The sequence below is a fragment of the Zalophus californianus genome, chromosome 17 (assembly GCF_009762305.2).
Source record: "Zalophus californianus isolate mZalCal1 chromosome 17, mZalCal1.pri.v2, whole genome shotgun sequence".
In the NCBI taxonomy this organism is placed as follows: Eukaryota; Metazoa; Chordata; class Mammalia; order Carnivora; family Otariidae; genus Zalophus; species Zalophus californianus.
The window spans coordinates 19,247,518-19,273,984 of NC_045611.1; the positions used below are offsets into that span (position 1 = coordinate 19,247,518).

Below are 26,467 nucleotides of genomic sequence, written 5' to 3' on the forward strand. Positions count from 1 at the left end.
ATCCCTGAGATCATTGTGCTGTCGCAGACAGGGAAATGGGAACTGAGCATACTGCGGGGTAAGCTCGGACTTCCTCTGTGGCCCGAGAGGCTGTGTGAAGCTCCTGAGGCCCGGGTCGCTGTGGTTGGCGCCCTCTGGGCCCAAAGGCATCCCCTCTCCCGCTGCCCGCCAGGCGCCCCCCAGGGCGTGTCCTAGCCACCTCCTGAGGACTGCTTGCCTTTGTGCCCAGCTCTGGAGCCTCGCCAGAACACTCCCTCCCGTTGGCAGCTCCGTCCCCCGTGCTGAGTGCCGTGCTGGGCTCTGAGGCTGTCCTCTCTGGTACTTGCCCAGTGCCTCGCCCTTCCGGGTGCTGGCTCAGGGCCACGGGACCTCTCGTCAGGACAGTTGTGATTGTTGGACTGCCCCCCTCATCCTGGCCCCACGTGCCCTCCCGTACCTGGCCTCCACGGGGCTGCTGCGCGGGGATGTTTCCAGCACAGAGCCCCACTCATGCAGTTTCCCAGCCACTAACCCTTCGGTGGCTTGCTGCCGTCTCGAGTAAAGTCCCCACTAGCACATGCCACCTCGAATCCTGCTGGATCCGTGTTACCTCCCTCCACCCCCTGCCTCTCATGCTCTGGCCACAGAGACTAGTCGTGGCTACACATACACTCACACTCACCCTGCACTTACACAAATGTGCTTTTGTGCAGTGGCTTCTTTTGCCTTCCAAGTTCAGCTTAGATGTCACCTTCTCCAGGAAGCCTTCCTTGACCTTCCTGCCATTGTGCTCCCCTAACCTCTGGGCTTACGATGGTCACAACCCTAAGGACAAGCATACCGAAACTGTTTGTTTATATGTTTTGTTCCCCATCCCTCATCAAATTGTGAGCTTTTTAAGATTAGGTCTTATTCCCTGCACCCCCAGCGTGTTTCCCAGGGCTTGGCACCAAGGAGTTGCTCAGTTAATACTGACCTGAATGCCCCATGTGAATGCCACTGGGACAGAGGCTGGGCAGGCATTTCCTGGGATGGGTCTCAGCTCAGGATGGGCTGGTCTAGGGGCCCTGGAAGACCCGCCCAGCTCCCGAGGCCCACCCAGCCTTGTTTTCCCCAGGTACCAGTAAGGTTGATGCCAGCCATGAAGGCGTAGGCCTCCTTCTGGGTAGCTCCTTTGAAATCCGGAGACAGGAGTGATTGGAGGAAGGGCACAGTGGAGCGGGGCTGGGCTAGGCTGTGGTGGGGCAGGGCCGCTCTGTGCAGTGACCCAGATGTTCTGAAGAAATGACAAGTCTGGAGTACCTCCAAGCCATTATTAGCCGGGCCTTTATCTTAGTGTTTCTGACAAGGCCTATAGGACACGTCTGTTGTTGCCAAGGGATAACTTGATGGTGGATGAAAAGGTGGCATTGCGGTTTCCCTGGGAGCTTCTGGGCTGGCAGTAAATTGCTGCTTGGGAAGGTGGCTATGGGTGGTCAGAGCACCGTGGCCTCCGCGTGAGAAAGTGTCTGTCCAGTCCTGCCTGGTACGGAGGCGCTGATGGCTTAGGGGCATGTCCGGGCCTCTCTTCCCCTGGCTTCCACCTTGTGAGGCTTTCTGAAGTTGGTCTTCATGGTCTAGAGGGCTTACAGGTCACAAGTTGTCAGGTGGGGTGGAAGCAGCAGGAGTGGGTCTCCTAGGCCAGTGAGGGTCACAGGCCTCTTGGGAAGGACAGAGTGGGGGTGTCAGAGGCTGCCCAGGGCTGGGAAGCAGCTGTGGACCCCAGCATGAAGGAACTGGTGGCCCTGCTGATAGAGAAGTGGGCGTCAGTGTGAGAAGTCTGGTGGGAGAGTGTGTGCAGGGCACCGTCGGAGCAGGGCAGCGCTGGGGGGAGGGAGTAGGTCCGGGAGGGTCTCCTCTAACTGTCGCCATGGCCCGGCTGGCTGGTGGGGGGCGAGTGGCTGCATTTATGACTGTCCGTCTGAGCCAGGTTGGCAGTTGCAGACCCCTATGTCCAAGCCACTCCCCGTGGTCATGGACGTTCACACCCCCTGCCCGAGGTCCTTGCTGGAGAGGTTTGCTCCCCTGCCTGCTCCCGAAGGCCTGGGTACATGTGTATGTCTGTGTGTGTGTGTGTTTCCTGGCAGGACTACCTGAATGCTATTCACCACCTCTATGAGGAGTGGCTCATCCATGGGGGCCTTTTCCCTGTGGCAGCCCCTGTTCTGGTAAGTCCCTCTGGCAGGGCTGGAGACTTTTCTGGAAGGAGGAGTGACCCGGGGAATGTCAGCCACTCTGCAGTCTGGGGAGGGGCCAGGTCCTTCAGAGCTGGAGGATCGAGAAGAAGGAAGCAGGGAGGGTAGAAGGGGCCCTTTCTCTCTCCTGGTCCCCATTCTGGACTGAGTCTCCCGGTCCGTTGGACAGACCCGAGAGAAGGGGACCTGTCCCCATGTCATTACACCGGTGGCCACAGTAGCATCTCACTTACCCAGCATCATTAGTGATGGAGCGTTCCAGATGGCTGAAGCCTCTAGACGCGGGTTTTGGCTTTAGCCCCTTGGGATGGGGGTCTCTCTGATGCAACCATCCCTTCTCTAGTGGATGGAAGCCATGGAGCCTCGTTGCCCCTCTCCTCGGTGACCCAGGGCATCTGAAGGAACACCAGTTGCTGTCCTGGGCTGTTACCCAGTGGCGCCCTTAGGAGGTGCTGAGGTGTGTAGGACAGTTTGCCCCAGACCACTAATGTCTTTGAGTTCGTACGTTGGCTTCGTGTAGCAGCTTCTCCTGCTGACACTTGCCACTTGTAACTGCGTGCCGTTTCCGCCCCACCTTTCCCTGCTTCCCTGTCCCCTCCTTTCCTGCTTTGCTGCTGCTCAATTTCTTCAGGCAGGCAGATGGGTCCCGAGACGGCTGGCGATGTGCGCCCAGTGTGGGATCTGAGGGAGGGCCATGCACAAACTTCTGTGCGTGGCCTAAGGGACATCTGTGTGGGCTGCTCAGAAAATTCTACTCATCATGGTGCTTCCAGGCCATGAGGTTGCTGGAAAGTGAGATATTACTGTACTGGAATTTTAAGGAAGTAACATCTGTTTCCCCCCCCACCATTACTGGATAATATAAAATGATGGGGAAAAAAACTCATTCACGGGCTGGCTGCAGGGACAACCATAGTGGATTCTTAAGTGGAAACGTAGCTGAGAATGTGAATTGACCTAGAACCTGGTGCTGTTCTGCTCTAACCCTCCTTTTTATCTGCCTGTGACCTTGGACTTCTCTGCCACTCCTTGCCTTCTCCTGTGTGCCTCCGTCTCTCTCCCTCTTCATGTGTGAAGGGGAGGATGGTGTTGAGGTCACGCGCAGTCCTGTGACCCGTGTGTTTAATTTCCAGGTGATTGAGGCTGACCACGACGTGCAGAAAATGTTAAAACTCTTTGAACAAAACCGGGACCGAATATTAACTCCAGAGAATCAGAAACATGGTTCATAGGATGGGGAAGATCATGCCAGAAAAATGCTGCCAAGTTAGCTATTAGGAGCAATTTGGACATATCCACTCTCAAGAGGGCTTGATATCTGGCCACATTTGTTTTCCTGATGGTCTTCTCCTCTTTGCCAGTGTCTTCATCCTGGGTCTCTGGCCCTTGAGGGTAAATGACAAATGGGACCAATGGGTTTGTCATGCCCTTTGGTGTTTGCAGCCTTGCATTCCCCAGCACCTCTCCTGCTGGTTTCCCTGCTGCTGCGTCCCTGTGATTAAGGGAAGAGCCGCCTGAAGTAATGCTGGGCTTAGGGTCTCTAACCCTTCTGACCACCCAGGAGGGTGAGGTAGTGGCCTCACATCCCAGGGAAGAAGTCGAAGCTCAGAGAGGCTGAGAGACTCCGCCAGGGTCACACAGCCAGGGACAGTGGCATTGGCACAGTTCAGACATTCTCAGCCTCCTCCTGAGAGCCTGCCTTCCCTTGATAGAGATCTCCTGTGTGTATGGGGAGAGTCGGCAGTGCACGGAGTCAGTGCCATCATTTTCTCATTATCTGAGCACTTCGCGAGGACAGTCGATGCTCTTAGACTTTCACAAAATTGGGTCGTGTTTGGCTTGAGCCCAGTGTTCAGTGGTTTCCCAGCAGGAGGCTGCTGTGGCATTGACCACCTCGGCATCTGCACTTCCATGTCCTTAGGAGAATCCTGTGCAGGCTTCTGACTGGTGCTCGGTCTCCTTGGTGATGAAGGCCTTGCCGGAGCTGCTGTCACTTCTCCGTCTTGGTGCCTGGGTGGTTTGCCCAGGGCCAGGCTGGGGAAGGGGCCCGCTAGCCCTGGCTTCTGAGGCCTCCGTACTCTGTACTGGCCTTATGTGAAGAGCTTTGCCCTTGGAATTACTGAGAGTTTGGGGCCCCGGGGAGAGACACAAGTGGCCATAAGTCTTTCTGAAATGTTTTTCCATCCAAGGAGACCCTTGGACCATACAGCATGAAATCATCTTTATTGGTTCGGAAAATATCCTAGCTTCCTTCAGCTGCAACAATGCATCAAAGCCACCGCTGTCTCTTGAATCAAGTGGGAAGTGAGAGAAAGAAGGAACATTCTTTTAAGGGGGGCAGTCTGGACTGAAAGATCAGGGCTTGCAAGCAAAGGCTCTTGGAGCCCTGGTGCTCCGATATTTTGGAGGTGGGTGGAGAGAGCTTCAAGAAGACTGGTTGTAAACATGGCGAAGGGCCAGTTGTGACTTTGGGGGAACAGGCCTCAGCCTCTCCTGAGCAGCGGTTGGCATCGACGAGGGTTGGAAGGCCTTGTCCCGGCCTCTGCCTGAGTGTGGTACCTGTGCGTGCGGCTCTCTGACTCGACGTGGGTGACCGGAGCCCTGGTGGTCCTGGCCCAGAGGGAGGCAAGCACTATGACTCCTGGACCAGTTCTTGGGCTCCGTGGGCAGGATGAGGGGCAGCAGCCCAGCGGGGACGTGTCTCTCGGCCCGAAGGTCAGGGACTGACCAGAAGTTGGGGGGAGGTGAGGGCCTGTGCTGCCCGGTGTCTTGACGAGCCAGGGCAGTCTTTGGGAATTTGTAAGTGAACAGTCCAGGATTTTCCCCCACAGCTCAATTTGAGCATCTGTTTTGGGGGAAATGTGATTTTTTTTTTTTGGGGGGGGGGGAAATATGACTAAAAGAGAAAGAAAGTAAAGTCTTGCCCTGTATTCGCCAATAAATCCTTCACCTAAACCTGATGTTAATCTTGGCTTGCTACCTAGGCCAGTGATTTTAGCCCCCCGCAACAGCATCCTTTTGCCAGTAGGATAATGTGTTTTCATTTTTTTAAACTCCATCTTTCCTAACATGGGATGTATGGGTCCAGGAGAGCTCACCATCCTCTTGCTCTGGCATGTGGAGCGGATGCCGTGTGTCTGCAGCGGCCAGGGCAGGGGGCCGAGATCTCGCAGGCCAGCTGTGTCCCACGAGACGGCTGGTGCCCGGCTTGCACGGATGCGGGTTGCTCTCCCTGTGCGGCAGGCAGGGCTGGTGGCACCGGGGGGCGCGGAGCAGCTCTAAAAGCCAGGGTACAAAGAGGGCAGATGGCACATGGTAGGCATGGGGCCTAGTTTTAGAGCAGAGGGGAGGCACGCCGCAGGGGCTCTCAGGAATGGCTGGGAAGAGCATGGCGGGGCTGGCGTCTCCAAATTGCCAACAGAGCAAGCCAGGGCAGTGACATCCCAGCTTGGCTGGTGTCGCCCCATTCTTACCCTGAGGTGGGGTTCCGTAGGGCATAATGGGAGTAAGTCGCAGAGCGGCCCCAGCTGCTTTGACTCTTGGTAATTAAAAATTTTTTTGGAATAGCACATATGTTTTGGTCAGCATTTTTAGTGAAATAATTCTAATTTACACGTCACCTTTTTAATTTTATATGCAAAAGACATTAGAATCATTCAGAAATATTTCATGTACCTGGTGATTAAAAAAAAAATGAGATAGAAGTGTATTTCTGTGTCACATCAAAGTGCGGAAGTGGGTGATTCAGGGCTGGTGTGGTGGCCCCAAGGCCATCAGGGTCCTGGGCTCTTGCTGGCTTTCTGTTCCCAGTTCAACTTCCTGGTTCGTGGCTTCCTTCCTCTGGGGACTTCCCTGTCCAAGATGGTACCAGAGCTCCTCCTCCGGCTACTGCTGGCATCAGGACATACTGTCCGCCGCTCACACGTTAATTCTAATGTGGATGATGACCTTTACAAGGCACAACTGAGATAAGCTGGAAGGTTCTAGCAAGATTTTGCCAGAGGCCTTGGAGGTGGGGCAAAGGCAGGAGGGAAGTCGGGATTCACGGGCTGGACCATGGGTCCAGCGTCAGGGCCGTGGTGCCCTCTGGCCCCACCTGTCCCTCCCTTCTGCCCTCACATCACATCTCCCTCACCGCCTGGTGCTACAGTGTCCTCGGTGTCCGAGGCTCAACCTGCCTCCTGTGTTGGGTGGAGCTGGGTGAGGGCACAGACCGCTGGGCTGACGCACTCCCACAGCATGGCTCTCAGGAGGCCCTCCTAACTGTGGACCCTGGGAAATGATGTCACCTTTCCGTTTCTCTTCCTACCCCCTTTCATTTCCACCTGAGCGCTTTACCTGGATACGAAGTCCCGTCCCGCCCCCTTCCCCTCCCTGCCTGTGGAATACCTCAGTCAGAGACCCTTCCAGGGCCTCCCACAGACTCCCACCCCAGACCTGGGGAAGGATTGAAGCATTTACAACCTTGAGAGCAGGTAGATGTTTCCAGAACCTGCCTGCCCCTAGGTGCTGTTCAATCTATGCCATCTTGTTTTCTTAGAGCCCTGGGGCCAGATGAGGGCGCTCATTTCAAATGCTCCCCTAGCTGTGGAATGAGTAACATTCATCCCCGTGGCCTCTCCAGCCCGAAGAATTACAGTTATTAAAGTAATTGACGAGCTCCTGGAAATGTCAGCCCTCCCTGTTGAAAATCTAATAACAATAATACCCTGCCTGGTGCCTCTGGGCTTTGGCAGTGGATTACTCACCCAGGGCCCCAGGGTCACTGGCACGGGGCTTTCTTTTCCTCATAACCCCAACCCCGCAGCTCCCCTAAGGCCGAGTGAACTCTGTGTTCCTCTACTTTATGTAAGATAGTGAGCTTGCCAAAGGCTGTCATTAAACATAACCCAAGAGAGAGCCAGTCTGGTGGAGTCCAGAGTGGGTATCCGCATTTACTGCCGTCTTCCTAAATTTCTGCATTTCTTGGCTTTCTCTTCTTCAAGGCTGGGGTCTGTGGAACACAGGTGTTCTGGGAGATAATATTAGGTGTTCTGAGAAAGAAGGGTTCCGTAGCCCAGGAAGTTTGGGAAGCGCCACCTGGGTACTTTCTCTGAGACACACAAGGTACATTAGTTAAACTCAAGCAGTCCAGTGATAAAAATACCTTTTCAACTTTATTTAATCCAGGGACTCTCAAACTCATTGACAGTAGAACCCCTCTTTGGGAATAGCCATTAACAGTCTCCAAGCAAGCTCATGTTCCTCGGAACACACATTGAGAATAGCACTGTTTTAGGGGACCTGCACCTGTGGCTGACTCTCAGCTTTTGTGCCCTTTGGGAGTCTCTAGCTCCTGGTTCTCCACCTTCAGTGCATCTGAATTCCCTGGAGGGCATGTTAAAACATGGATTACGAGACCCACCCCCAGAGTTTCCAATTGAGCAGGTGTGGGGTGTGCCCGAGAATCTGTTCTCTGACAGCGTTCCAGGTGACGACGAGGCTGTAGTCCAGGGACCACCCTTTGAGAGCCACCTCTCTTGATTGACACTTTCTAGAATTGGCCATCCCTGAGTCCCAAGAAAACTTGGCCCCTTGTTGGTTGTTGAACGTCTTGTGAGTGTTGGATGTCCTGTCTGTCAAATGAGAGAATTGCTCACTTCTCATGACATGGAAGGGGTCTGGACCAGGGCCCGGTATGTGGCAAGTGTCCCTGGAAATGTTCGTTCATCCGATGTGGCCCAGGAAACGGGGCTGTAAAGCAGGTACTTGGCTGAGTAATGGCAGCAGCTGCAGGGACTGGCACTTTCCATTGGAGTGGCGTGGATGCGTGCTCTTACCAGCTAGTCAGGGGGCCACCTGGACTGATCTGTTCAGTAGGTACAGATCACAGGTGGCCCCCTGACTAGCTGGGGGCCTCTTTGAGGCTGACCTTCGGGACTGTACCTCTGAAAAGTGCATCATGGCCCTTCTGGAATAACAGAGCATGGGGCAGGCAATTGGCCTTTCTTTTCTTTTTAAAAATGTTCCTGCTTCTCATGGGGACTCTGGATCTATAGCTGGCATCCTGTGGCATGAGAGAGGGGCCTGGAGAGACACAGCTGCTTCTCAGGCCATGGGAACGGACACCACTACTTGTACCAACAAGGCCCTGGATTCCTTACACAATAAACTGATGTCTTCTTGGAGATCTCCTTTTCAATGGGCTCAGGTGACCTCTCACTCGTCCTTTCCCTAATGCACAGAGCAGATTTATTTGTAGCCAGAGATGGGTAGATGTGGGTAGCTCCAGGCTCATCTTAGGAAATGCCCAGAAAAAATGGGCAATGGCCAGTTGTTAAGTTTTAAGTGACTCTTACCTTTGGGATCCACTTGGCTTTGTGGGTGGGACTTGGGCTTTGGGGTCAGAATATAGGCTGGGCTCCCATTTCCCTGTTTTTTGGGTGCAAGACCCTGGGCAGGTCACCTCACTTCTCTGGTCCTGTTTCTTCCTCCCCTGGACACCGGGCTTCTGTTTTCTCCCTCACGAGGAGAGAGGCTGCACAGACTATGAAGGGGTAAGTTAAATGAGGGATGGACACAGAGGGTCTGGAGCAGCACCTGGCTACTCCCGGTCCTTCAAACCCCTTCCAGCTCTCTGTAGTTGGCCGGAGAAGAGACCAGACTTTCTTGCACCTTCCTGGAGGGGGAAGCTGTTAGTGGGCTGCTCCAGGCCAGGGTGGTAGAGATGCTGCATTTTCATTTTTAAGACCTGCTTCTTCATCAGTGCTATGGGGGAGCTAGTAGTTCAGCACCTTCGCCAGCCATTTGCTTAGCCCAGAGTCCTCAGGCCATCTGTAAGCAGGCCTCTCTTCTCTCCCTGTCTTTCGACAGCACTTCGCATGCATCAACTCTGTGCCAGGCCCCGTGCTGGGTGACAGGTGCACACTGGTGAACAGGACAGACATAGCCCCTCCACTCATGAAACATGTAGTTTAGCTCCTCCTAGCTGCCCCCGTCCTGAAATACCCCTGAGAAAATGCACACTGAGGCCGGAGGGCACCAGCAGCCCCTCAGCATTCCCTTCTGCTGGGGTAAAGAATTAACACCATAATATATCCCAAAGAATCAGTGATAAAACTAACACAAACAATAACATTTTAGTGACCTAGCAGGATACAAAATTAGCATATGCAAACAGTAAACAGCCGTCATAATGGTAGTGAAAATCCCATTTACAGTGGTAACAAAGAAGGTTAAGTACTTTGGAATAAATTTAACAAGATACATACAAAAACATAGAAGAAAAAATGCTAAAAACTCTCCTCAAAGACAGCAAATAAGACTTGAACAAATGTAAAGACATCCCATTCTTGGATAGGAGGACTCAACGTAAAGATGTCAGTTCTGCCTAAGTTAAATTACAAATTTAATACAATCTCAGTAGAAATACCACAGTCTATTTTATGGAACTCTACACGTTATCCTAAAGTTCATATAGAAAAGTGAACATTCAGGAATAACCAGGAAACCACTGAAAAAGAAAAACGATGTTGGAGGACCAGCCTTACCAGACATTCAAACATACTCTAAAACCTCTAGTATCAAAATAGTGTGGTACTGCTGTGTGAATAGACAGAGCAGTGGAGTGAATAGCCCAGAAATAGACCTAATTAAGCACACGTGGAAATTTAGTACATGAACAAGGTGTCATCACCAATCACTGGGGTAAAGATGGACTTTTTAACAAAGGGTGCCGAAGTGACCCTCTGGGGAAAGATAAAGAGATCCATATCTCACACCATACCCAAGAATAAACTCCAAGTGGTTAGGGATCTAAATGTAAAAATTGGAACCAGGCAAGTACCTTGATTTAGGGAAAACTTCCTAAGTATGATTCAAAATCCAGGGGCAACTAAAGGTTAATCAGTTTGACTAAATAAAAATTTTAAAAATTGTGTGATAAAACCCATCATGAACAAAGTCAAAAGACCAGAAACCGGGAGAAAATGCAACTTATATAACAGACAGAGAGTGAATATTCCTAACTACCCATGAAGAAGTCTTTAAAAATGAAGGACAAAGGACCAAAAATCAAATAGAAAAATGAGAAAAAGATGTGAAAGACAATTTACAAAAAAGATCTAAAAATGGTCTGTAAACGTGAAAAACACTCAAATTCACTCAGAAATGCAAATGCTATGGTCTGAATATTTGCCCCCACCCCCAAATGCACTTGTTGAAAACATAATGCCCAGGGCGATGGTATTTAGGAGGACCTTCAGGAGGGGGATTAGGCCATGAGGGTAGAGCCCTCATGAATGGACTCAGTGCTGTTATAGAAGGGACCCCACAGAGCTCCCATGCCTCTTCTATGTGAAGACACAGCAAGAAGTCAGCAGTCTGCAAACTGGCCAAGAGCCTTTGCCAGAACCCGGCCATACTGGCACCACATTGGACTTCCAGCCTCCAGAACTGTGAAAAATAAATTTCAGTTGTGTTTAAGTCACCAGTGTGTGGTATTTTGTTATAAAAGCCCAAATGGACTAAGCAAATTAAAAGAACAGTGACATACCATTTCTCACCTACCAGACTGGCAAACCAAACCAAACCAAAACAACAAACACATTCTGTTGGTGAGGCTGTGGGGGAGAAAAGTACTCACATACATTACTGGTGGGAGTATACATTTGTACAACCCTTCTGGAGAGAAGTTTGGCAACAGCTAACAAACTACATCTGCACTTATATCACGAACCACCAATCCCACTTCTGGGATCTAATACATACTTCCTACAGTAGGAAAATATCTATGCCCCAGGTTATTTATTGCAGCATTGGTTTTAACTGCAAAATAATTGGAAACAACCTAAGGATCTTACATAACAGAGTGGCTAAATTATGGTACAGCCACACAGTGGAGTAGAAAAAAGAATGAGGAAGCTGTCTCTGAACAGGTGTGATTTCCAGGATGTAAAGCAACGTTGAGTGAAAAAAGAAGCAATATCCAAAGGAGTATCTGTGGTACGCTACCCTTTATATAAAAGGGTATATAAAAAGAAAGGAGAAACCTAAGAACATAAACCTAAGAACATAAACAGCAGAGGAAATGCAGGAAGGATAACCCAGAAACTGAACAGACTGGGGAACAAAGGCTGGAGAGAGGGAAGGATGGGATGGGGTTGCAGGGACGAGAAGGGAATGATTCTTGTGTGAATGTGTCTTTTTGTATAACCGACTCTTAGAACCATAGGAATGTGTCACATTACCCCCCTCGATAAATAAGATCAACGAGGATGTAGGGGGAGTGGAACACAGAAAACAAAAACAGGTGGCCCTGACAACATCCCACGTGAAAAACGGCCACATTGGAGGGGTAAGAAAATAAAGAAGTAGCCTAAGGAACTGGAAAACAGGTTCTTGACTGGAGGTAGGAAGAGTAGAGGCAAAAATCACTCTTCCTAAATGCTGTCCTGTAGTTTTAAATGTGTTTCTCATGGAGGTGTGGTCAGCAATTCTGGAATTTTAGTAATAGTCTTGAACAAATAAGTTGACTCTAGTTTAAGAGAGCTGGGGTTCATTCTCTTCTAGAGAAAGAAGTTATAAATAAAAGGGCACAGGTAGAATAAACCCTGTGGTGTTGGATTAGAAGCAGAGGCATCACTATAAACTCACGGTTTTAAAATTCTATATAGATATGGAAATAGAACCACGTGTGTATATGCATGGGTTAGTACATGTCCGTGTGTTTCCTGACTGTCCCCTGACTAGGCTTGAAGACAGTGACAGCCAGTAACAGCACACCTGGCGCCTGGATCTTGGTGTCTAAACATCATTCTCCAGTGAAAGGAACCAGGGCTCCTAGGACAAGGGGTTTATTCCAGGGGTGCAGCAGGTAAATATCACCAGTAATAAGATGTATTGACATCATGAACTCATCAAAAGATGCACCAAGGACACAGCATCATTTTTTCATATTTTGCCAGAAATGCATAACTTCACTCCAGCCATAAAACAAACAACCCCCCCCCACACCAGACAAACCCAAATTGTGACAATAAAATAAAACTGATCAGTATTAAATTTTGACCCAAAGCATCAAGATCATGAAAGACAAAAGGCTGACACAGTGTTACAGATCGGAGGAGTTGAAAGAAAAGTAACAAATGCAATGTGGAATCCTGGATAGGATCCTGGAAGGGAGAGAGGGTAGTAATGGGAGAACCGGTAAAATTTAAAAAAGGTTTGTAGTTTAGTTAATAATACTGTATCAGTGTTGATTTCCTGTTCTTCACAATCGTACTATGGTTATGTAAGATGTCAGTTTGAGGGGAAGCAGGGGGAGGACTGTAAGGGAATTCCTTGCATTATTTCACAACTTTTCTCTAAATCTAAAATTAGTTAAAATAACTCTCTTCCTGGGAAATAAAAGCAGAACACAGCACTATAAATACTACAATCCCACATTTATAAAAAAAGACCAAGAGGTGCCTGGGTGGCTCAGTCAGATGGGTGTCTGACTGTTGATACGAGCTTGGGTCTTGATCTCAGAGTCCTGAGTTTGAGCCCCGCATTGGGCTCCATGCCAAATTACGCTAATACCGTAACACTGAGTATCTCCCAGTGGTAGATATTATAGTAACTTCTGCTTTTGTTTTCATATTCATCTGTATTTTCTTTCTTTCCTTCCTTCCTTTCTTCTTTCTTTCTTCCTTCCTTTCTTCTTTCTTTCTTTCTTTCTTTCTTTCTTTCTTTCTTTCTTTCTTTCTTTCTTTCTTTCTTTCTTCTTTCTTTCTTTCTTTCTTTCTCTTTCTTTCTTTCTTTCTTTCTTTCTTTCTTTCTTTCTTTCTTTCTTTCTTTCTTTCTTTCTTTCTTTCTTTCTTTCTTTTCTTTCCTTCTTCCTTTCTTTCTAAAGATTTTATTAATTTATTAGAGAGGAGAGCGCGAGTGGGAGAAGAACAGAGGGAGAGGGATGAGCAAACTCCGTGCTGAGCATGGAGCCCAATGTGAGGCTTGATCCCACAACTCTGAGATCATGACCTGGGCCGAAATCAAGAGTTGGACACTCAACCAACTGAGCCACCCAGGCGCCCCTCATCTGTACTTTCTAAGTTTTCTACTCATTTGATGATTTTGTTTGATGGATCCTTGGAAACCATGGTGAATGAGTAAAGGTGAAGTTTCTCAGAGAGCTTATGTTCTAGTGCAGGAAATGGAAAATGAATCAATGAAATGTCTTCGTGTAGAAAATTAAACTAAGCTGATGTGATAGATGGGTGGCCAGGGAAAAGTCTCTCTAAGAAGGTGACATTGAGGTGAGATGTGAATAACAAGAAAGATGGGGACGGGGTGCGGAGTGGGGAAGTGAACAGTTTACACAGAGGCTGGGACGTAGGGGTTGGCTTAGGTTGTTGGGGAATCTAGAAGACGCCAGTCTGTCTTGTCTGAAGCGGGTTGGGGGCAGGGAAGGGGCATGAGGTGAGGTCAGAAGGATAGTGAGGGGCCGAGCTTCGGGCTTGGTGTGGCCTTGGGAGCCCCTGGAGAAAATTGAGCAAGAGAATCCTGGAACTTCGCTTAGACAGGGTCCTCTGGCTTTAGCTCGTGCATAGATGGGGTCATTTGCTTGGGTGGCGAATGCTGTGGGGAGAGCAGCACCTCTGGATGTACCCACTTGTGTGCAAGTGTGTGTGTGTGCACATGTGGGAGCAACAGATGGCTGGTGGAGGGGGGCCTGCAGCCCACATGAGTGGAGCCCCGATCCCTGGATGGGGAGCCAGCATATGATCCTGAGCTCCCAAGTGTGGTTTTGTTCTCTCTCTTTTTTTTTTTTAAGATTCTATTTATTTATTTGAGAGAGGGAGAGCGAGAACGAGCAGTGGGGGGGGGGGGAAGGGGGAGAGAGAGTGCGAGAAAGAAAAGCAGACTCCCCACTGAGCAGGAAGCCCAATGCGGGACTTGATCCCAGGACCCAGAGATCATGACCTGAACCGAAGGCAGACATTTAACTGACTGAGCCACCCAGGCGCCCTCGTTTTGTTCTCTGTTAACCAGAAGTTAGTAGAGAGAGAAGGGAGGCTGACAGGAGTCTAAGCAAGTTAAGGGTATATTATGTGTCTGGTTATCTACACAGCTGTCTTTTCATCTGCCCTGTGACAGGTGACTGAAGGATGCCGAAGGAAGCTGCCCCTTGGATATGCCCAAGGGACGTGAAGGGACAGGAAGCGCCCAAGGGAGGCACTGAGGGGCGCCGTGCACACCTTGTCTCTCCAGCTCTTCCCAGCCTCCTGCGAGGAAGGTCTGACCACACTCACTTTACCGATGAGGAAACAAGGCTCAGAGGGAGTGAGTGGCGTGAAGTGACACAGTCAGTAGGTGACAGAGCTGGGACCTGAGACCAGAGGGACTGATGAACAGATTGGTCCCTGCACCTGACAAGCTGTGGGCCCCAGAGTTGCCGCCTCTCTAAGTAGTCACTTTGCTGGTGGCAGAGCCATGTGCTCAGTCAGGGTGTCTGTCCCTGTGCCATCCAGGGGTGACATTTTCAGCTGTTGCCTGAGTAGTGGTCTCGGGTAGGAATTGGCACCTCCGGCTCCCACGGGAGGGACATAGTGAGTGTTGGGGGGCTCTTGTACATGAGAGGGGGTCTGAGTCGCCCTCCAGAGCTGAGTGACCCTACTATCTGGGCTGCCACCCTCGCCGGCTGGCTCTGGCCCCTTGAGAGGCTCTGGTTGTCCATTCCCCTCAAGCCCGGGGCCTGGGAAGCCCCGAGGATGGCCCACTAGAGTTGGGGGTCCAAGGAGATGGGAGAGGCATTCACAGAGCTCATGCATCTCAGAGGAAGTTTTTGGAGGAACAGTGTCAGTGTCAGGGGTGGCCAGCTCTGCCTGGGCTTCTGGCTTTGGGTCCAAGGACTTCCCTGACAGTTGGGGACTTGGTGTCAGGCAGAGCTGGCTGGGTACAGTGACCACTCTGTTCTCAGGAGCTGCATCAGGGACCGGGGACCACTCACCGCTGCTAGCTAAGGAGGTGACTGCTTCACCTGAAGGGGGGCTGGGAGCCTGGGCTGGGTCCTGGACTTGGTCTCCCTTCAAGCTGCTCAGGAGAAGGTCCTTGGGGAACAAGGGTGTCCGGTGCAGAACAAGGTCACTGTAGCAGGTCAAGAACTCCTCACTGTCTGAGCGTGTGCTGGTGTGGCGCTGGAGCAGGGGGCCAGCAAGAGGGGTGCAGGGGAACGTCGAGACCTCAGGCGGACTCAGGGCCACCGGCACAGCGCTTTGATGGTCAGGGCCCTCGGCCAGGGCCCTTTCAGACCCCAGCCCTTCTGGGGGCCCTGGGCCTGGCTGGGCCCTCTCGGGACAGTTGTGGGCCTTCACCAGCCTTCTCCCTGAGCTGTGCCTGGAGTGGGGCCTGGCCAGTTTCTCTCTGCCCAGTTCCAGCACCTGCCTGCTCGAGGTTTCCAGAATGGCCTCACATGCAACTCTCGCCAGGAAGATCTCAAACACCATCTGCTTGGCGTCCTCCTTGCTGATGGCCTGGACCAACAAAAACTCCGCCTCGGAGGTGGCCGCATAGCCCAGCCTGCCCAGAAGGGTGTGCAGCGTGTATTCGGAGAGTACAGGCTGCACCCGGTAGGCGAAGTTCCCAGTGTATGTCTGGAACAAACAGGAGTGTTTATTAGAGAGGGGACACAGCCCAGCAGAGTGGCTGGGAGCGGCCAGGCGGGACCAAGGGCAGATGCCTGGGGGGCAGTGGAGACTCCTGAGAAGCAGTTGGGCTGGAGCATTTGGCTAGAATGGAAATCTGGTCCATGATCATGTTACCCTCTGTCCCATTTTACAGAAGGGCACACTGAGGCCTAGAGACTGGACAGGACCTGGTCTCAAGTCACATAGCAAGAGAATGGGCTGAGCTGGGGTGAGGCCCCGATATCCTGGCTCCCAACCCAGCAGTCCTGGCCTGGAGCCAGAAGAGAATAAAGCTTTCCAGAGCCAGACTCTTCCCCTTATTGATTATGAGCTCTTCCGTTCCTCTTCTTTTGAGAGGCAGTATGGTCTAGTGGCTGGAGGCTGCACTGCCTGAGTTTGAGGCCTATCTGGGCTACTTATTAGCTGGTGACCATAGATAAGTTGCATTAACCTCTTCAGCTCTCAGTTTCTCCACCTGTAAAATGGGACCAGAGTCAGGGGGCAGGATGGCTATGCTCTTCCCCCCAGAGACAGAGCTCTGGCCCCCTCCCCCAGACCCCCTGGCTCAGAGGCATGATGGTGCCTACCTTTAGGGACCTGATTTCCTTCCTCCAGGGAAACAGAAGTAGGTTGACAGATATGAGCTCCAGGAACTCTAGCGCCTGCACCAGTTCATGGCGGACACTCTGGGCAGGGCTGGGTGCCCCCCAGGAGTGAGTGGCGCCCGGACGAGGGACCAGAAGCTCAGGCAGATAGAACTGAGTGGGGGCTCCCGTGTCCAAGAGCTGCTGGGCCCTGTGGATGAGGGCTGCTTGCCTGCAGACCCGGAGCCAGCCCGCCCCTGCCTCCTCTTTGTAGTAGCCGATGAGGTCGCCCAGGAGGGTCTCAAGGGCAGCCTCCTCTAGGCCTGGGGGTCGGGGCTGGCTCATGGTGGCTCTGAGGGGCTGGGTGCCGAGGAGAGCTGTGTGGGCCTCCCCAGGCCAGGCCCGGGCTGGCCCGCCTCTGGCCCGCCCCAGCGCTCAGTCAGGAAGCTGAGGAGGAAGTGTGCCAGCAAAAGAGAAAGCTGCACACAGCCCGGCCCGGCCCGCCTCCTCCACTGCTTGTCGCTCTGGGGGGCTCTGGCCTGAGGCTGGCTGGGGCTGGGCCATCTCCTCCGAGTGGAGGCTCCGTCCTCGCCCCATCCCCAAACAAGTGGGAAAGCAGATACAGCGGCACCCACATGCGTCCGCACCCCAGGGCCTGTAACCCTCAGTCTACTCCGGATGTCACCGGCCACCGTCCTCATGCTCATGCTGGAGAATGTTCTCTGGCTGCAGGAGTGTGCTCTGCTGGTGTGTGGGACAAACTGCAAGGCCCAGCGTGCTAACACCCCCGGCCAACCCTCGGCCACTCCAGGAGGGTGAGTGCACAGAAGCCCTGGCTTCTTGCCCTCCGCGGCGGCGGGACAGTTCTGAGGTGTGTTCTCCACTCTTGCAGAGGCTCCCCAGCGGTGGCCCATGGCAATAACCCGCTTTCATGGTTCTCGTCCCTCCCTTGTCTTCATTCCCTACTCCTCTTGTGCTTCCTGCAGTCACCTCCCAAAGAAACCGCACACAAATCCTTGGACTGCTTTTGGAGTAACAGAGCCCAGCAGTTACTTCTGTACCCTTGACCTGCGTGCCCTTGACCCTTCCTCCGTGCACTCACCATCTCCCTCCCTCCCCGCCTTCTGCCCTCCATTTTGTTTTTGTTTTTGTTCTCCTTTTACAGTTCACTGGTTTATTCTCAGAATTGAGATTCGAATTATGCCCTGTGGCCCGGAGGGGTGAGGATCATGCTAGAATCTCACCATATCCCAGCCTTCCCTCAGAAGGAAGTAGATTAAAATGACAACAGAGGAGATATTTCCTTTTCATACAGACCCAGGTATAAATACGGCAGCACCCTTAGGATCTGGATTCATCCCCACTGTCTGAGCCCCTTACCACCTGGTGGGGCAAGGTGCATTTGGGGAGATATGGGTGGGGGGCAGTATTCGGAGCTGGGCTTCCTCCCCCCCTTCCTTTCTTCCTTCCCTCCTTCCTTCCTTCCCTTCCTTCCTTCCGTTCATTCACCCAATACTTAATGAAGCCATGATTCACTCATTCAGCCACTCAATGACTCACTGCTTCCATGCGGGTCAGCATTTCTCAAAGTGTGCTCCACAGGGAGCCCTTGTTGGGTGTTCAGAATCAGTCTTATGTGAGTAACAGTTTCCTGTGGCCGAATAAATTCTGCTGGGCTAATGAAGGTGCCCTGACCCCTTGGCTTCAGGACTTCTCATGGGGCAGGTGTGTAGGGGTGTGAATTTGTGTTCTGGCTCAAAGTCACGGTGAACTGATGACAGAAGCAGGGACAGCCAAACATCCGGGTCCCAGGACCTAGCCTTCCCTCACAGCGCTCCCTGCTGCCCAGAGGCTTCCAAGTTCCCTGGAAAGCCGAGGAGCTCAGAGGCCACAGGGAGTACAGGAGTGGGTGCTGTCTGGTCAGGGGCTACCAAGTCTGGAACTCTGCACTTACTGTCCTCAAGGCCGTGACACACAGAGAGGAATTTGTTTCCATCATCATTGAACTGAATGCTCTTGCCAGTTGTCCGCTGCACAAGGCACTCCCCACCCACCCCCAGGGTTTGCCACCCAGAGAAGAACCAGCGTGAGTCCTGCCCCTGGGCCCCCAGTCTGGCAGCGGGGGTTCAAACACAGGGGCAGTCCAGGAAGGGAAGGGCGGGAGAGAGGACGAGATGTCAGAGCCCAGCAGTGAGCTAGGCCTTGGGGCTGGGTCATGAGCCAGCCGACATAGACTTGGTGTGCCCACAGCCATTGCTCCCGTGGGAGAATGAAGGTGACACGGTGGGCAGCGGAGCCAAGAGAGGCGATACAGCTGCCTATGTTCTTGGACCTCCTGGATCCAGCCAAGCCTGAAGTCAAAATTATCACTTGGACTATTTAGTTACATGAGTCAATAAATGTCCTTTCTTGCTTAAGAAGGTTCAAGTTGGGTTTCTGTCTCGTGCAACTGAGTCATGGGGGTGGGTAATGGGTCTCAGAACCTGCCAGGGGGTGGAGAGTTCCCCTTTCAAAAGTTGTCTCCCCTCACCCTATGGTGGGTCACGGACCAGACAGCCACCAGCCGTGGGGCCGAAGGCTGGCCAGCCCCGGGACCTCAGGGTCAGGCTGGGGAGAGGTCAGTGTGGTAAGGCTGGGGCTGTGACAACACGGCCCGGGGACTTGGAGCCCTGGGATTCCTCAGTGGCGAGATGCTGAGCAGGCACAGCTGGGCTGTAACCCTGGAGGCAGGGGTGTGCCCAGCCCCCAGCCCCGAAATACCAGGCCTGACCCAGGTAATTGGCTCTGATTGAGAGCGTTCACCTGACTTGGGAGGTTCAGCGTGAGGTCAAGCAGAGCAGAGCCCATGACCGAAGATTCGCTCTGTCGGACGCTGGAGCTGCCTGTCCTTCCACCGCGCGTGCCCACAACCCGGTCAGTCATCAGGGGGACACCAGCGGTGACCCCTGAGTAGGAGTGGGTGGCCTTGGAGTGTGTATGTGGGACCCCCTGCGCGTGTGCGCTCTGAGTGTGGGGGCGCTGGTGTGTGTGCACCGAAGCCAGCTGAGCAGGCGAGCACACAACCGCAGGTGGTGTGAGCTGAGTGCTGCTACACGTGGCGTGTGTCTGAGGGCGTCCCGAGGAACTTGGTGTGAGAGACCCCTGTGTGTGCCAGCCAGTCGATGTTCCGAGGGGCGGCTGTGGGCTGCCATGTTTGTATCAGCCCTCCTGACCCTCTCGGGCGATTTCGGCCGCTCACGCGTGGCAGGAGCTGTGTGGCGCCCCGTCCCAGACCTTGCAGTGCACCTCGCGTGTGCGTACCGGCGGGGTGGCAGATCCTGCCTGCCGTGGTGGTGACTTTACCTGCCGGCTATGGCAACTCCCCCATCTGAAGACTTTCTCTGGCTAGAGAAGCCCGCTCGGCTGCACCAGGGACAGGGAGAATGTTCTCCAAGGGGCAGCCTCAAACAATGGCCCTTCAGAGTCTGCAAGCCAGTGTGAGTGCTCTCTCCCCTTTCCTGTCAGGTGGCTAACTTTGAGGTGTGCTCTCCACTGTCTCCACCCTCCTCGGAGGGGGACCTGGGTGACCACGACACCCTGAATTGGCTTCTTTTCCCTCCTTGTTTCACTGCCCACTCCCTCTGGGTGCTCCCCAGGTCACCTCCCTCATCAACCCCTGCACCCTCCTCCTGTCCCAGGGTCTGGTCCTGCCCCTTCCTGTTCCCACCATCCTGAATTGTCACCTCCCATATCACTGGGGCGCTAATGAGCCCTGGGCTGAGCCCCATTGCCTGGGGTGTCCTCCTCGGCCCCACCCCGCAGGCCCTGGCAGAGAGAGGAGGCCAGTCCCCTTGTAGGGGTGTGCAGAAGGGCCATGCATGTGGCGCCGTATGTAGATCCAGGATGTGTATGGATGGGGGAGGCAGGAAATGCCTAGCCCAACAGTCTCCTGGGCTGGGGGAGGAGGGCGGGGGGTCCTGTGTGTTGTTGGAACTGGGTGTTGGTGTGGTTCGTGCTGGAGTGGCTGGACACCATCACCGTGAGGGCTGCCACATTCATTCTGGACAAGAGGGCCCCAGAGCACAGAGGTGGCACCTGAGCCACTCACAGCAGGTGTTGGGTGTGATTATTTCGCATCGGGGTGGGGGGCGCTTAGGCATCAGGCTGTGTGCCCAGAGAGAGATGCTGGGGGGCAGGAGGGATTCCTTTTTTTTTTTTTTTAAGATTTTATTTATTTTATTTGAGAGCGAGAAAGAGAGAGAGAGAGCATGAGGGGGGGGAGAGTCAAAGGGAGAAGCAGACTCCCTGCTGAGCAGGGAGCCCGATGCGGGACTCGATCCCGGGACTCCGGGATCATGACCTGAGCTGAAGGCAGTCGCTTAACCAACTGAGCCACCCAGGCGCCCCCAGGAGGGATTCCTGAAAGTAGAATGCTTGACTGGTTAAACCTCAGGGAACACCGCCAGGGTGGAAGACCAGCTCAGAACCCAAACAAGGTCTGTCTAAACTTCTAATGTCTGTGGACAGTAGGTTTGGAAGCGTGAGAAGGGAAGTGCGTGGCTTTGAACAGTGGCAGCAGGCGACCTGCAGGTGGCAGTGTGGGCTTGGAGTGGGTGCAGGCCGGCTGGGACCTGGGCCTGGCGCTGCACCTTTCTTTTTCTTCAGGACTGAGCCCCACTTTCAGGGCACTCCGGGGTCTAGGACTCTGCTTGTGGATGCCACTTGAGTTCGAGTGGGAGGGAAGGGTGACAGAGGAAGGGAACCAGCCTCTGTCAGCCAAGGGATCAACGAGCACACAGAAAAGAATTTCTGCAAGGGGAGGGAAACAACTCATTTCTAATTACCAGTCCTCCCACTCCCTTCGTGGTAGTGGAAAACATCAGGGTGCTGAGAGTCAACTGCTGGGCTAGGAAAATGTGCAGTCCCTGGTGTTCCGGAGTCAGGGCCAAAACCTGATGGCCCGTGTTGGTGACATTCACACTGGTCACGGCTCAGAGAGATGATGTGGTGTTTCAGGGAGCTTAAGAAAAAAAGTGAGTCATGGAAGTCCCTGACTACCCCAATAGCGGTGTCGACAGGGAAGTGAGAAGGTTTCGGGGGCTGCTCATCTTGAGAGAAGGAAGGTATTTTCGGTTTGCTGCTATTTGTTACACTTACAAGTGTCCGATGGAGCGAGCCCCTCACCCCATGCACTCCTCGAGAATGTTATTTTTGCAACATTTTTATTGATACGATATATTTATTTTGAACACAGAAAAGATACATTGTTGCTTATTTAGCGCTTAATCCAGGAGCGAGAAAAGCTGTTTAGCTCCATCCCTCAAACACTGATGAGTACTTAGGGATTTTTATCTTTTTTCCCCTAGTACTCTCTAGGGTTGCAGAAGCAGGATGCATTTCTTAAAAGAGTCTCATCCCTGGAGTGCATTTAAAGGCTATACAGTACAACAGACAGATATTTTTTGCCTAGAAAACAGTACACCACAGAGGCGGACAGAACTGCTTGTAAACAAGGTCCCTTTCCTGGTGGAGTCGGGTGCTCCGGGATGCCACAGAACCTCTGCACGGATTCCTTTCAGTTCTGCACCAGAAGAAATCCTATTTCTACAGAAAATAAAATTCACGATTGCCATCCTTGTCACCCTTCTTCTCAAGAAAGGGATTACTGAAATGTCTTAGCCCTTCATAAGAGGAATGGAAATGGGGGGTAGAGGATGGGTGGGGGTGGGGGGAGGCAGGGTGGACTTGAGGGTTCCACTCCCTGCCACTGGCAATGCTGGCGGGACACTCTACAAAGATGTTCAGCTGCCACCCTCTGGCAGGCTGGGTCTTCGGAAATCAGCTCTGTTACTTGCATGGTCTCGGATGGAAATTGCTGGGATTTGTGGGCCACTCTCTAAGCAGGCACACCCATATATCGCCTTCTGGTGTGCCCATGGCAGTGAGGCCCAGACCCAACCTCTCATGGTGGCATGCTAGTATTTAGGGGGCCCACTTCCCCTGTATTTCATCTCTGCACCCTGGAGGGCAGGGGCCAGAACGCATCGGCGCACAATTCCCAGCTAGGAGCTGCCACCCGGGGCGGGGCGGGGGGCAGCCCAAACTCGGGCCCTGATGGTCAATTGGGCACACACTTAGTGAGGGGCCGCGTCTCTGCCTCAGAGCTGTGCCCAGGCTACCCTTCTCTTCTTTGAAGACCCTCAGCCCTGGGCTGTGGTTGGACAGACATGGGGACAGCCATCACCCACCACCACCACCACCATCGCATGCCCGCCAAAGACCCTGCTCATCACCTGTCGCTGGGGGTGAGGGCCTCCAAAATAACCCCGCCAGCGCCACAAGGCCGGGGGCACTGGGTGAGGGGGGGGCGGGGGGGAGTGGTGAGGGCCTGCAGGCTGCGCCTGAGCCCCCACACCCATGTCCCTCGCCCCATAAGTGGCAGGGTGGTGATATTGTGGCTGCCCTGGAATTGAGGGAGAGGTACAGTGTGTGGCTGAACCTCACTGAAGCCTGACCCACCGCCCAGGAGGGCACGCCGCCCTGGGATGGTCGAGCAGTTTCTGGAGGCAGAATCAGAGTTTGGGCACAGCCTGCCAGGTGAGGGCAGAGGCAAACAGGCCAGGGAGAGGGGGGAGCAAGGCCCTGTCCCTCTCCACCGGTCTTCTCCCAGCATTGTCTGCAGAGGCATAACCAATAGGCTGGGGAGGAGACGGGAGGTCAAGAGAGCTTCATTTTTAATGAAACCTTAGCAGATGGGTTTGTGTGGATGTGGGGGGGCTTGTGTGTATTCACATGTCTGTACATGTGTGGTGCATATGTGGATGTGTGTGCACATGGGTGTGTTAGTGTGTACGTGTGTGTACAAACTATATATGTGTGCATGTGGAAGTGTGTGTGCGTATCTGTGTGTGAATGTGTGCATGTGGGAGTGCTGTGTGTGCACATCTGTGTGTGTATGTGTATAAACTGTGTGTATGTGTGCACGTGGGAGTGCTGTGTGTGCACATCTGTGTGTGTGAACATGTACAAAGTGTGTGAATGTGTGCACGTGGGAGTGCTGTGTATGCACAGCTGTGTGTGAATGTGTGCACGTGGGAGTGCTGTGTGTGCACATCTGTGTGTACGTGTACAAAGTGTGTGTGTATGTGTACATGTGGGAGCGCTGTGTGTGCACAGCTGTGTGTGAATGTGTGCACGTGGGAGTGCTGTGTGTGCACAGCTGTGTGTGTGTAGGTGTGTGCGCATGCCCTTGTGAGCCTGTGTGTGTGTCTGTGTGTGTACACGCCCTTGTGGCTCAGCCCGAGGGACCGGCAGGACCTGGCTGGCTGGGTCACTCACAGAATCCTCTCTGGACCAGAGGCCGGGGCCCGGGTGGGGGTGGGTGAGCCCTGGGAGCTCCTTGGCCCTGGTTCTGGTCCCGGCAGTGGCAGCAGACCTGATGGGGGGCTAACCCCACACACAGCCTCATAAGGGGGCAGGGTATCCATGGAGATGGTGCGGAGGCCACCGTGGCCCAGGATCCTCTGTGCCTGCTGGGGTCGGCCGGGGCTGTGGCCGTGGCCCGCATTCATGGCGCCATCCAGCATGGGGTAGGAGTCGGTCAGCGAGTAGGGTGGCGGTGCATCGGTGGGGACGTACAGCTGAGTGGCCCCTGGCCCCACACACTCCTCATAACTACAAGAGAAGAGGCTCCCTCAGGGCTCTGTGGAACCTGGCCTCAGTTTCATTAGCTGGTGCTAATGAGACCCTTCAACTCCCCCCGGGAAAGGCACCCCAGAACCACTGCGACTGGGTTCTGGTCCTGACTCAGCCCGTGTGCTGTCACTGAGCGGCGGGTCTCAGATGGCTCAGAGCAGTGGCCGCGGCTGATAGAGAGGCTCCACAGCTCGCCCGGAGTGTGGGTGGTGCTGGGGGCAGCAACCTTGGGCCGTCTGACACTCCTTGGTCTCAAGTCACCAAAGTGGCCCTTCCAGGCTTAGGAAGGAGACCCTGGGGCTCCTCAGAAACCCTTAGCTGCAGGCCAAAAGAGCACCTGCTGCCCCCCAGGGTGCAGGGGGTACAGGGTGACAGGAGTATGGCTGTTTGTGGGGCCAGAGGGATCTCCTGGTAGGGCAGCGATGGAGGCCCTGACCTCCCTTCTATTTCCAACTACTAACCTGTGGGTCATCTGCCTGAGGGTGCCAGGGAGAACCCACAGGTCCCCCCCCAGAGAAGAATTCCCCAATGGGACCGGGCCACCTGATGGCCATGAGTGCAGTTTGGACACAGTGAGGCCTGACCCAGTGCGTGGCGTTTGGCTTTTGGGGTACATACTAAGAAGCTGGGGCCTGGACCCTCCACCCTACCCCCTGACCCCAGCCTGAGGGAGCTGAGCTTTTCCTTCTCCAGCGACATCTGCTGCATCATGCCCTGTGTCACTGGGACCTGCTTGGTCAGGAGATGGCCACGCCCAGAGATTTTCTGCATTTACACCATTTGGGGGAGATGTTGCTATTTCCCACGGGGGGGGGGGAGTGGGTTCAGAGCCAGTGCCCCTGCCGCTCATGCCCTCCTCCCCTCGAAGCCTCCTTACCCTGGTGGGGAATCAGGGTACATCTCTCGAAGCACTGTGGCGTCCACATCCCCATCAGAACTGAGATCCAGCGGTGGGGACCAGTCTTCGGCAGGGCTGCAGGTGTAGCGTATCCTGTGGCTCGAGCGGCTGTATGTGTGCCCGTCGGACACTGCAGGGGACAGACATTCAGCCTGGGCTTGAGACCGGAAGCAGGGAGGGTCCGACGTGTCTCAGGGCCCACTGAGAACCTGTTTTCTCCAACTCACCATCTGGTCCCTCACCAAGCCCAGCTGCCTATCATTCTCTCAGAGCTAGCCACAGATTGTGAGCACCACTGCTGTGCTGGGCTGGGTTCTCAGAGAGAAAGCAGAGCTGGCTCTGCCCTGGTGGGGCTCCCAGGGTGGTGAGCAGCCCGTCCTGAGGACAGTCCGGTACTGAGCAGTGTGTCATGAGATTTGATAGATGCAGTACTGGCCCTGTGGGAACAGTGATGAGCTGACCCAGCCTGGACGTCAGGAAGGCCTTCCTGGAGGAGGGGCTCTTAAAGCTGAGTCTTATCTAGGAATTAGCCAAGAGAAGAGGGACAGGCCAGGCAGAAGGAACAGAACAGTTTGAACCAAGGAAGGAGATTAGAAAGAAGAGTGTGGTGTGAAAAGGAAGCTTTGAAAATGTAGAGAAGGGCTGGGGCATGAAAACTGGGGAGTCAGGGAATGAGGGCTGCGGAGGTCTCTGGGGTCAGGCCTCCCTACTCCCTGTGCCCAACCATACATTATTCCCTTAGTTATCCCAGGAGAAAAGGCACTTCTGTAATGAATTCTGGTCACTCCATATACTGTATTCTCCTCTGTTTTGTCTGTATGTTTACCATGTATTAGCACATTGAAGGCCCTGAGAAGTCCTGCAGTTGAGAATTACATTTGACTGCGCTTATGCAGCATTTGACCACAGAATCTTCTCTTCTTAGATCTAGTAACACTGCTTAGGAGGTGCTGATAGAGCACATTCATTCTACAAGTGTGGTTCAGAGGGGCTCAGTGACTTGCCGGAGGCCACACAACAAATAATTGGTAGGCCCAGAGGGCAGCTGGATATCCTGGCTCCTCACTCTATAAAGCTCTCTACCTCCCAGTTTCTGACAGTTCTAGTAGGGCTACTGGACAGATGGCTGAGTCATGAGATCCCCTCCACCCATGATGGGCGCTCAGCTGGCTCCTCCCCTCAGAGATCAGGACTCAACATCAGGGGTGGGGCTTATCTGTCTGGGATGGGGCTCATGACCCTTCTTTGAGGTCAGCAGCACTGTCCATCCCCATTTTACAGACTGAGGATGTCCGTCCCCATTCCACATTCTACAGGCTGAGGCTCAGGGTCACAGAGTTGGAATTCATGCACAATAGGTATAACCATAAAGACTATTCTTGCCACTCCCCTAATCTCTTTTCCCCACTCCTGTTACAACAGTGAGTAGAAAAATTTGGATGTGAAACTCTAACT

General features: G+C 53.4%; 3 protein-coding genes and 1 long non-coding RNA gene across 21 annotated transcripts in view; 2 read left to right on the forward strand and 2 right to left on the reverse strand.

The window, feature by feature from the left end:
* Nucleotides 1-15,276, forward strand: part of TK2 (thymidine kinase 2) — a 34,007-nt gene extending 18,731 nt beyond the window's left edge. For 8 of the 15 annotated variants that reach the window (XM_027619763.2, XM_027619759.2, XM_027619757.2 and 5 more), the window contains 2 exons: nt 2,106-2,186; nt 3,347-8,070. In XM_027619763.2, the coding sequence (XP_027475564.1) occupies nt 2,106-2,186; nt 3,347-3,445 (180 nt within the window). In that variant the 3' untranslated portion in view covers nt 3,446-8,070. Of the gene's footprint in view, nt 1-2,105; nt 2,187-2,556; nt 2,671-3,346; nt 8,072-14,327; nt 14,529-15,150 lie in introns of those variants that run through there. The other 7 variants (XM_027619755.2, XM_027619766.2, XR_003524266.2 and 4 more) reach the window with 6 other exon arrangements.
* Nucleotides 14,605-16,823, reverse strand: BEAN1 (brain expressed associated with NEDD4 1). The gene is made up of 2 exons (XM_027619747.2): nt 16,444-16,823; nt 14,605-15,823 (listed from the first exon to the last, which is right to left on the reverse strand). Exons 1-2 carry the CDS (start codon nt 16,783-16,785, stop codon nt 14,642-14,644), a joined length of 1,524 nt encoding a protein of 507 aa, XP_027475548.1. The 5' UTR covers nt 16,786-16,823; the 3' UTR covers nt 14,605-14,641.
* LOC113936490 lies at nt 15,665-18,851 on the forward strand. Of its 3 annotated transcripts, XR_003524270.2 has the most exons (5): nt 15,665-15,799; nt 17,173-17,255; nt 17,606-17,761; nt 18,405-18,526; nt 18,691-18,851. It is a non-coding gene; the product is annotated as an uncharacterized LOC113936490 (long non-coding RNA). The 3 variants fall into 3 exon arrangements; XR_003524269.2 differs by having other exon boundaries at nt 17,173-17,761; XR_003524271.2 differs by lacking the exon at nt 15,665-15,799 and having other exon boundaries at nt 17,195-17,311.
* Nucleotides 18,852-23,598: 4,747 nt separating this feature from the next.
* Nucleotides 23,599-26,467, reverse strand: part of LOC113936485 (protein BEAN1) — a 34,516-nt gene continuing 31,647 nt past the window's right edge. For both annotated transcript variants that reach the window (XM_027619751.2, XM_027619750.2), the window contains exons 4-5: nt 24,992-25,142; nt 23,599-24,093 (exon numbers count right to left, since the gene is read on the reverse strand). In XM_027619751.2, coding sequence (XP_027475552.1) covers nt 23,754-24,093; nt 24,992-25,142 — 491 coding nt within the window. In that variant the 3' untranslated portion in view covers nt 23,599-23,753. The remainder of the gene's footprint in view (nt 24,094-24,991; nt 25,143-26,467) is intronic.